At 30.2% G+C, this 11990-nt stretch overlaps 1 protein-coding gene across 1 annotated transcript; it reads right to left on the minus strand.

Moving 5' to 3' along the window:
- Positions 1-202: 202 nt before the first annotated feature.
- Positions 203-1444, minus strand: LOC118046891 (uncharacterized). The gene is made up of 2 exons (XM_035055977.2): positions 1335-1444; positions 203-1172 (listed from the first exon to the last, which is right to left on the minus strand). Exon 2 carries the CDS (start codon positions 864-866, stop codon positions 333-335), a length of 534 nt encoding a protein of 177 aa, XP_034911868.1. The 5' UTR covers positions 867-1172; positions 1335-1444; the 3' UTR covers positions 203-332.
- Positions 1445-11990: the final 10546 nt, after the last annotated feature.

The following is an 11990-nucleotide window of genomic DNA, read 5'->3' on the forward strand; positions in this document are numbered from 1 at the left end:
GTGGCTTCTCTTCTTCATTTTCCAGCAGCTGCAGCTGCAGTCAATGGTGGCTGCCATCTTCTTCAACAAAGGCTGCTGGTCAATGGTAATGTTAGGCACATTAAATGGCAACACACCTAACAAACCTAACAAATAAAACACTACAAGATAATACCAGAGCATAGCTGTAAAGTGGAAACCAAGGGGGAGATGTTTGTTTGTGAAGTGGGAATATGTTTAATATTATCATGACAAATTTTGGACAAAAAATGCAGCTTGCTAGTGAATACACTAGACATGCAGCAGATGCGTTGTATGGAATAGAGTTCTTAGTATAAGACCATTCTAAAAGTCTATCTACCTTGATAGATAATAATGAGGAAGAAGATGATTGTGATGAACATGGCAGATACGCTACTGCTCGAAGATGACGCCTTTGCTGCTCTCATCTTCTTTAGCGCTTTAAGTCTTTCAATCCTGGCACGTTTTCTCAAGGCAAGCTCGGTGATTTCCTTGATCAACTTCTGGTCAGAAGCATCCAGTGACAGAACTCTAGGAGGTCTCGGTGGCTTGGGAGGTTTTCTCAAATTCTTCTTTATGTGTTTCTCTTCCGCATCCTTCCTATCCACAATTGCTTTCTGCTGTCCCTCTTTTCCTTCTGAATTCTTGTCTATCAACAGCTCCACATCCTCAGCACCATCACCAAAGCTTGATGAATTCACCAATCCTTGAATACCCACAGGCACAGTCCACGCCTCCATTAAAAGTGCCTCGGCTTGTCCATTTGCTGAAATGGGATCGCTCATTCGATCCTCATCACTGGTTGTCCCACCGCTTTCAAGATCAACTTCAAGCTCCCTTTCTCTCGAAACAAATCGGTCCATCATCCAAGGTAGATATCGAGAACACTACTCTCCCACTATTTATAACTCGAACACTGTTATCGTCGTATTGTAAAACTCACAAATGAAAGTGTCGCCTCAATCAAATCCTATGGAAGGAACTCTTCATTCCAAGCTAAAACCAAAGAGAACCCTTGATCAACTGTAATGCCCAAATCTATCCACAGATGCAGAATGCAGTGAGCCCTCGTAATTCAGGAAATGTTTTTACTTGCCACGCATAATTTATCAATCAGGACTCTCGCAATCACCCAAACCTCAAACAATCAACAAACCCCAACATGCCAGAACCTATGACATCAAACGTAAAATTTCAGTGTTGAATCAATAAACTTGAAAACGTCAAAAAGACAAGTATAAGGAACAAGAACAAACAGAAATCATGTAACGATCCATGTCAAAAAAAAAAAAAAAAAAAAAGTTCCCTTTAAGCTAGCATTTTCTGAAACTTACAAATTTGGTCAACTTCATAGAGCAATTCTAGCTAAACAGCCCTGAAACCAAAGGACAACAGGAAAAAGGGAAATTAAATGTACATTTAGCTTTGATGTAGGAGGAGGTTGGTGCACGAAGGATTGAACGTGGGTTTCGTCCAAAGATAAGGGTAGGTACCCCTTTATTTAGCATGTTTATCTTGACTCTTTGCTTATAAAACTAATTGACGCAAAAATACAGTAAATTAAAATAATTTTTATTTTTTAAAATTTATTTTTAATATTAACACAAATTAAAATAATTTAAAGACATTAAAAAAATTAATTTATAATAAAAAAGCAAATTTTAACCCAAAAAAATAAATTGAACCTTATTACCAAACAAGCACTAAGTAAGCTCTTATTCACTCACTAACATTTACAAAAACGAAATTTGATATCCCAACATTTTATCCAAAATACACAACCAAGCAAAAATAATAGCACAAAATCTGACTTTAAAAGGGTTGGGCTTAATACTTTGTGATCTCTTCCAAGGTATTTGCCCTGCATTTTAACCGGAATTTTTAAAGAATTAAAAATTATTTTTTATTTTAAATAAATTATTTTAATATATTAATATTAAAAATAAAAAATACACTTTAACAAATAATCATGTTAAGTATTTGTCACCATGTCAGGACAGCAGCGGTTGATTGCTTGTCAACCCTCCGACGTGTCAGGCTCACATTCCAAATTTTGAAAACTAGCAAAATTGTCAAACTTGGAATAAATTATACCGTACAGTGCTCTTCCCGCTACTAGGCACCGGTGCTGTATCTTTCTTCTTCTTTTTTAATGGTATTAAGTGCTCTTCCCACCAAGATAGTCAATTTTGTTTTGATAGATATTTTATTTTTTAATTAAAATGAAATGTTTTAGTTTTGAAATGTTTTAGCATGTGTTTAGAAGTTAAACTATATATATATATATATATATATATTCAAAAAAACATAATTTAAATTTAAGATAAATTAATTATAAATTATGCAATATAAATATAATGTCAAACAAATATAATTTTAAAATTTAAAATATTTCTAAATAGTCAAGATTAAATAGATCTTTCACTTAAAATAATTCAACTTAAATAAAATATCAAAATATTATGAAATTAAAATGTTTTAACACAAATATTTTAAATATAAAGTTTGGTGAATGTTATCGAGGCTAATGGGATCTAAAGCATCCCTTGTTTTGCTCAAATTCCTACAAAGTATAAGCTTGAAAAAAAACAACATGAATATAAACCATATATATTAGTAATAAATCTAATTTTAAAAAATTAATATCATTGTTAATGAAAATAGTAATAATAATTGTCAGTATTATTATTAATATCATTGTTATTGAAAACAGTAATGAAAAATAGCTTTTTATATTTGGATGGTTTAATTAATTAAATTGAACCAAGTTCAATTTGATTTAAAGGTTTTTCAAGACAGGAACGGAACATGTGGAATGAAACCAGAATATTCCGGACGGAATTTTGCTGAAAAATCCAGAACGGACCGAGATTTAAAATGAGATGAAAATTGTTTTGTTTTTTGAATTGGTATGAAATATTCCGGCCATTCCGGACGAAACGGAATGGAATTGATAACCTTGATCACCACAGTTCATTACATTATATTATATTCATAGTTAACAAACCAAAGAATTAACCCACATGAATCTCAAAAAAAAATTATTTGATATTTAATATGCCACATGAAAAAATTAAAAAATAATTTATGTGGATGTAGTCTATACATATTGTAAATAAAAAGTTTAAAAAAAGTATTTTAAATTTTTTTTATTCTACATTGAAAAAATATTATCTTCTCCTTTTAAATTGAAGTATTTAAACCAGAAAAATTTATTATCCCACATTGAAAAAACATAATTTTCTTCTTGTGAATATAGAGTATATATATTAATAGATTCTCAATCTCACATTGAAAAAAATAAAAACTTCTTTTATTATTTATATAGTGAATTAACAAGAAAAAAAATAGTAGACTCACATATATAAGGTTAGGTTGAGTAAAAGAAAAACTTTTAATTACTCCTTTTTTTTATGAGGCAACACCTATGCTTTCTAGACATATTTTTTTGTTCATCCTTTAACTAAAACCATAACTCATTTGGTAACTATGTTTTTTTTATTAGTGACCTCTTTGTTTTTTAGAGACATGCTGTCAAAAAATATGTTAACCTGGCGATCTGATCATTGAATTAAATTGCCAGTTTGGTTAAATAAAAAATGTTAATCAACATGGCTATTCATAGATTTAATTTTTCAATTTGTTCAAAAAATGTTGGCATGATAAGATAAAAATGAAAAGAAAAATATAAGTGAGTCTCTGTCGGGTTTTGCCGGGTTACACGAGGTACGAGTTGACCTAACGAGTTTTTCCAGGTCACCCAAAATAAGAGTTGACCTAATGGGTCATGTGGAATTTGTCGAGCCACTTACAAACCTAGATTTTAGCTTTTTCAAACCTAGCCAAGGCCTTGGATCACCCAGGTTAACCAACCTAACCGAGTTTAATAACTATAATTATATTAAGTGGGTTTTGATAAAGATAAAAAACAAAAAACAAAAACAAAGAAATAAAGGGGGGGGGAAAGAAGGGAAAGGAAAAGGAAAAACTAAGATGACTAAAACAAACCTAAAAATTACCTTCCATTAAGCATTTAAAGTTGACTATTACCGACTGAGCTGCCACTTAATTATTGTTGGTTAAGCTACAAGCATTTAATAGGAACACATGGTAACCCCCATAAATCATAATCATATATTCCAATTAAAATTCCAAGAAAACCAGGCTAAACATTTGAGTCAACTAGTTTTTTGTTTTTAATAGAAAAAAAATTCTAATTATTTTATTAAGAGAATAAGAATGGTACAATACACACATATACACATAATACTAATCAACCTAACTTAGAAAACTAATTGTATATGAAAATAAGGAAATTAATATAAAGAAATTAACTCTAAATCCTTATACATAAAATCAAAAAACTCAACACTCCCTCTTAAGTTGATGTATAAAATTCATACATGCCCAACATATTTAAAAACTTTAAGAACTTTCAACTTTAAATTTGCTTTAGTGAGAATATAAATCAATTGATCCTCAAATTTTATCTTAGGCAACTTCATATTTTTTTTTATCCAATTTCTCCTTAATAAATAATGTCTACCTCTACATGTTTTGTACATTCATGTTGAATTGAATTATGGTCAATATCAAATGTTATTTTATTATCATGACATAGTCAAATCAGTTACCTTAATCGATAACCCAAATCCTGCAATAAAAGTTTTAATTATAATATGTCACATAGTCTAAAAGTCAGTTTATGTACTTGAATAAGTAACAAGATCTTATTTCTTTCTTATCCATATAACAAGATTACTATCTACGAAGGTAAAGTAATCAGAAATAGATCACTCATCATCTACTACTTTAGCCTAGTCAGCATTAATATATGCTTATGTACTTAGACATTGTGCATTTTTAATGAATAGAGTTCCCTTTCTAGGTGTAACATTTAAATACCTCGAAATACACATAATTGCATTCATATGTTGCTCTTTCAAATAATACATAAACTAACTAAAAACACCTAATATATAAGCCAAATTTGGTTTTGTTTGTGCTAAGGACATCTATGTGAGGATTAATCAAAGATAAAAGCAATTGTCAAGGTTAGAGGATCCACTAATAGTATTAGAAATAAGTATAGTATAATTTTTATCCTTAATAGTTCAGTATAATTTTTATCCGTAATAGTTCATTATAATTTTTTAACATGATCATATTAATTATCTTATTTAAGTAACACCATACTTTTAAATATTGTCAGGAATTCATGATGCTAACTTATGTTAACAACAATTCAAGTTCCTTTCATAGCACAGGTGTAGGTTATACCATACGGTTGGCTATGAAAGTGCCACACATTTGTTGTACCAAGTGTTATAGAACACAAATCTAGATTAACAATTTAACAAGCAAGGTATTAAGAATTAGTAAGATAAAAAGATAAGACATGTTAATAACAAACTTTCTTGGATATAAACATTAAAGTCCATGTTGAATTTATATTATACCTATTATAACACCATTAGTGAAACCTTTCACCTTGACATAATAAACTTAGCTAAACATAATGAAGAAGAGAAACATAAATAAACAACATAAGAACATAAGTATAATAAAGGAAATGAAAAGCATAAACAAGAGATTAAGAAAAATATAACATGAAATAAAACTTAAACATTACAAAAATATAAAAAAAGTAATAAATAGCATGATCTTGATCTGAAAACTAAGATACCTAAATGCATGGTAAATGCCTCCTTTTATAGGCCAAAATTTAAAACTATTAATTTGATGACTAATTGTTGAGTGGGTGGCCACATCTTAACTTGGTGACAATCCTTATCTTCTTGTCTGAACAAAACGTCATTAATAACATTAAAAATTAGAACAGACTTAACTTATAAAAGTTCTAGGAAATTGTCTCAGCTTTTCAGGAAAAAAAATTGAGGTAATTTGGACTTCTAGAACTTGAGATATGGGCTGAACACTGAACAATTTCTGGGCTGTAGGACAGATTTAGACTTCTTTGTTGTTGCTACAATTTGGACTTGAAAACGACATTTTTAAATCTTGGACTCCCATGAAAGTTTTAGGCCTATTTCTTAGCTTTTCATCCATATAAAGCAGACCAAAATCAAATATCTACAGCTCTAGATATGACCTAATGACCAAACAGTGTTCCAGTTTGGACTAAACCAGCATCTCTTTTCTAAGTTTGGCCCTCTTTTTGTCTTTTAAAATCTAGTAGTTAAACACATCAATCAATCCTTTGATTTATGTGATAGGCCTGCATTTTAGATGAACATTTACCATAAATTAAAGGTATCGTATATTATCAAACTTGTTATTATAAAACATGATTTTGTTAAGGAGTTATTGATACTTCAAGTGCAAAATGATAATATAAAACCTTGATAAAAATATACTTTTAAGTACTAATCAATGGTAATCGACTATATCCTTTCATCTTCGAAGGTAAGTCAATATTTTTATATGCATAGATAGGGGTGTTCACGGTTCGGTTCGGTTCGGTTTAGACTTAAAAAACCAACCGAACCGAATTATATTAATTTTGTGAAATATTAACCGAACCGGACCGAAAACCGGTTCAAACCGGACCAGACCGGTTCGGTTAAATCCGGTTTTTTTGGTAAAAAACCGGGAAACCTAATCCCATCATCCAGATTTTTCATATGGCAAGGAGAAAACACAGGCACAGAAAAAAGATGGATTTTACAGCACCTTTTGCATGAAGGGCACAAAAATTCAAGACAGAAACTTTCTTGATGGAGCTAGATGAAGGAAAATTATCTTTAATATCCAAAACAACTCCTCCATGGTTTCCATTGCCATTAGTCCCATCAATCTCAACCATTACCACAAATACTTACCACAAGAAAGACAGCTAAGAATGAAAAGGAAGGAAAGATAAAAACAAGAAAAAGATACAAGAAGTGACAAAGATCATTGGATATCAATTTTTGTATGTGAAGTTGAAAAATATAACCTTTGCATTGAAAGCTCATTCAACAAACCCACTGGAAACAAACCCACTGGAAAGGAAGATTGGGAAACGGGAAAGGAAGTTTAGAAATTAATTGAGAATTAATTGAGAGGAAATGGGAAAGGAAGTTTAGAAATTAATTGAGAGGAAACGAGAAACGAGAATTAATTGAGAGGAAACGGGAAAGAAAGTTTAGAAATTAATTGAGACAGAAGGTTACATTAATTATTAGGGTTAGGTTACAATTAAACTATTTATACCTCAGATATGTGTAACTTTTGGTTTTTAATGGGTCCGGTTCGGTTTGTTCCGGTTTTTTGTTCAAAACCGAAACCGAACCGGACCTGTTAAAATTTATGGTTTTGACAATCGGTTTAATCGGTTTTTCATTTCGGTTCGGTTTTTTCGGTTAATTTTTCTTTGGTTTTCTCGGTTTTCTCGGTTAATCGGTTATTTTGAACACCCCTATGCATAGAGATATAAAAGGCTTTACGTAATTTATACAATCTTATTTTATTTGTAACCCTTAGACACAAAAACTAATTTAGCTAACAAAGGGTCCCCTAAACGTAGAGGGGGACTTTATATAGGCCACAAAACACCAAAACACAAGGCCATGGAAAAACCTAACATATTAATTAAAGTTTTTTTAGGACTTTATTAGTGGATTTGTCTATGAGGAATTGAATGAAAATCTAGTTCATTTCTCATTGTATACATTTTTTTTCTAAAATGTTTTTATGGTTGACAATATATAAACCCTAGGAGAAAAAGTGATTAATCTTCCACCATCCTTGTCCACTCATATAGATCTACATCAACTTACTTAACAGATAATCACACTTGTTGAGGATGCTTTGGCCATTCATAAGTAATTCATAGCCATCACATTGCACATAACACCATAAGTGGTACAACTTGTCGAACCTATGCAACATGTGCATAGATAATTTCACTTTTTAGAAAAAGGACATGACAAAATAATGTACAAGAGAATATGCAGGAATGTTGCCACACCACCACCATACAAATAGTAGATCTCATCATCATGAAAAAAGGAAGTTTCCTTTTCATGCCATGATCTCCATAAGTTAAGAGGTAAGAAAACAATTAGCCATGACCATCACCATCATTATCGTCCTTGTATCCTTTTAGTGTCTCATTCAAGTAGTCTTAAGCATAAAACTCCATAAAGAGAAGAAAATCAAGTATTATTTTCACCATTATACCAAGATGTATTATCACTTATCTTTCAAAGGTTTTTATTACTCCAAAAATGATTTTGAACAATCAGGATGGTGTCACTAACCCTAGCGAACATTTGTAGAATATTAGAAGTAGTCTAAAGTTAGTGATATAGGATAACAAGGCGATATGAAAGATTCTCCCAACCATATTTTATGGGTCCACTAAAGCTTGGTACTATAGTTTGCAACTATGATCTATACTTTATTTTTTCTGATTTGTGCAGCAAGCTTATTGCTTATTTTAGTACGAGCATTCTTGTAAAAAAGAGTTTAACTAAACTATTCACCATTACTCAAGAAGCAAAGAAGAGTACGAGAGCTTACCTAAATAGGTTCAACAAAAAGATGAAAAAAATATATGTCACAACCCAATTTTGAGCTCTCCTAAAATTATCTTTTTAATATACAAATATAAAAAAAGATTAAAAAAAAAAATGCAGGAAGATACGCGACTTGTTTAGCAAAGACAAGCTGAAGAGAGATCTACATACATAAGTGAGGGATGGAAAGACCAAACTGGATCTTTGACAATATTGTAAACTCAATTACACCCTTGAAGGACCTAAATGTGAAAAACAATGCAAATTCAAGATTAATTTAAATGAATATTGGATAAAATTGCATATAAATTAAGTATAAGGACTTAATAATATTTTGTATAAACCGATTTGATTTAATCATATGCCTAATTAAACACTTAATTAAGTTTAGAAAATAATTTAGGCCAAAATTAAAAGAATTAATTAAATGCAATGACTTAATTAGACTTTTAATTGATCAAGTTAATTTTATTAACTTAATTGGTGAAAAATTAAGTTTGAAAGCTTAATTTTGACTTAATTAAGAAGATTAGAATTTTGGAGAATCATATTTAATTTTTACAAGCTTAATTGAATGAAATCAGGGATGAAATTACAAGACAATCAAAGTTTAAAAGTTAGTTAAGAGCCAAATTGAAGAATTTCATAACCAAGGACTAAAGTGTAAAAGACATATAAAATCAAAGATTGAAATCATTCAAAATCATGGGTCAATTTGAAAAAAAATAAAAGTTTAATGGTTGCTAGGAGTCAAATTGAATAAAATAAAAACCAAGGACCAATTCAAAAAAAGTGCTAAGATCAAAGGAGTTAAAACAAAGTTTCAGGGGTGCGATTGCAAAGATTAAGAAGTTTCAGGGTCAATTGAGGGGTCATATGATGAAATGGAAACAACATGGACAAAATTAGAGTCTGCAAGTTCCCAATTTGAAAACCCTAATTTTTAGGGTTTAAGTAGACAACATGCCACTTGTTTTTAATGAAAAAACAGAGTGACGCATCATTTTTCCCTATTTTATTACATTCTTCAACAGATAAGGTTGATCAAGTTGCCACTTTCAAGCGAATAGACATAATATCTTTGACCATCTCAAGTGCTCTAACAACCACCATTTGACAGAGAAGATTCCCCTTTATAAGTCTATGTCGCTCTTTTTTATGTTTATGCCCTCATTTGCCACATGAAAATTCTCAACTTCTTGTCCCAAAGCAACTTTGTTTGATTCAATAAGATTTGACAGTGTTATACCTAACTTTAAATCGATTGTAGGAAAGTTACAGGCCATCAAACCAAGCATGATTTATTCTTAATTTAAGAATAACACCCCCCCCTCTACAAGATCTATGACTTAGTTGGTTTCAATAATCTTCTATTTGCCACAATTAATTAATGAAAGGTGCACCCCAATTAGTCATTTTCAGTCAAATTACAGCTATGAAGTTCCCAACTTTTTCTAGAAATTCTAAAAGTTTGTTAGACATCTAGGGAGAGAGAAAACAAAAAAGGAAGAGAAATGAATGGTCTCTTAACAGATCAAAGGAAAAAAATAGGAAAAGATCTCTTATGATCTAGTTTTGAAAAAAAACCACCTTTAAATCCACAAATGATATCACAACGACTTGCCTTTTGAGGCTAGAAAAAGAGAATCCTAGAGAGAAAAAAGGATGAAAAAAGAAAAGAAAAGGCTTAAAGAAGATTAAACCACTAAAGTCTCTTAATAGAAAGATAATGCACTATTGATAAAAAGTAGAAGGAAAGAGGTAGAAGGAAAAACTCTTGAGTCCAAGATTGGAAGCAGAAATACCAAAAGAGTTGAAGCCCAATGAAGGAGCAAGAAGTTTTAAGCAAAAGAGGCAATATTGTTAGTCAATGTGTTCCTCAAACTTTCATGAGGAGTGGAGCTCAATGAGAACACCCCTTCCATCTCTAATTTATCTTTTAAATTGCTACTCATAATGATTTTTATACATCATTTGAAGTCATTTATTAGTTTAAAAGCCATGATTTTTATTTTGAAATGTTTAAACATGCTTTGAATATAACTTGTATATACTCAAGTATTGTTTAATTACTTTATTTTGACGTGTTAGAATATGATAATGGAATGGTATATGATAATGCATAATTTTGTTTTACATGTTTAAATATTTAGTTAATCATTTTTGAAGTCATAGCAATATGTGTTAAGTATTAAAGTTGTTATGGTTTAAACTGTTTTAAGATAGCTTGATGGGTTTGTTAAAGTTATAAGCATGTTGTTTACGCTTCAAGACAACGAAATTAATCAATTGAACAATGTTTATATATATAGGGAGATGCATTTTTAGCTTGTTGTTGGTATATGGTTTTGCTTATTGTTGTACCGTTGGTATATAGTTCATGTAAGTTGTTTTGAGCATGATTAAGCTTTGAATGCTAGGTTTAAGCTGTTTTCTAAACTTTTTGTACATCTTTTATGGGTTTAAGGCATCCTTGGGTTTTCTAGGTTTCCAGGTTGATTTTCATCTATTGAACATTGCTTTAGATCCTTATTTTCTATGTCTTTTTGCTCGATTGAGAGTCCTTACACATGCGTACAATATTTTTAATTATTAATCTTGGGTTTTTATGATTTAGAAACACTAAAATTATGGCTTTTAATCTTCAGTCATTTTTTTGTTTTTGCATAAAATCAATTAATCATGATGATCAAGTGTTTATTGTGATGATCTAGCTCCAAGATTTTGATTAAATGATATTTTCATGTGTTTTTATTGTTGGGTCATGTGTTTTAGCTTGGGCTTTGGGTCAGGAAACTCAACCAGTGGGGTTGGGTTAAGTCTATTTTTAATAAGACAATGTTAAGGTGGTTTAAAATTTATAAAAAAAAAAGGCACAATATTTTGTTTTTGAAGGCAAATTTGCCAAACATGGTTTTAAAATATTTTTTAAACCTCTGATTTTTAGTTTAAAGTGTGTTTAGCAAACACACCATACTAATTTTCTAGCAATATATATTTTTTTTGCCAAACAGATTTCAAATAATTTTAAAATATTCTAAAACAATTTAAGCACTACTTAAATTTGGTCCTCTTGTTTTTAATTATTATTATTATTATTATTTTGCAAACAACAAAACTAAATTATATTTTACAAAATCAATAACCAACTTGAAGTTGAGGTATTTTTTTAAGGCTATGATAACCTATAGACAGCAACATGAAACAAATCATCATGTTAAATCACCAATCAATACAATTTAAAATAATAAAATTAAAAAAAGAAGCTTTATAGCCGGGGAAAAAAAAAAGGATAATTTTTTTTTAAAAAAAAGTTATTTTAAAATAAAAAGCTATCATCCTCATTGTTTCCAAACAATCAAACCAAATTCTTCTTTCCAAAATCAAATCAATATTGAGATTTTTTAAAAAAAACCACAAAAATCCAAAAAAAAAATATTAATCAAGTTCAATCATTAATCAAAGCAA

This window comes from Populus alba, chromosome 2, assembly GCF_005239225.2.
Source record: "Populus alba chromosome 2, ASM523922v2, whole genome shotgun sequence".
In the NCBI taxonomy this organism is placed as follows: Eukaryota; Viridiplantae; Streptophyta; class Magnoliopsida; order Malpighiales; family Salicaceae; genus Populus; species Populus alba.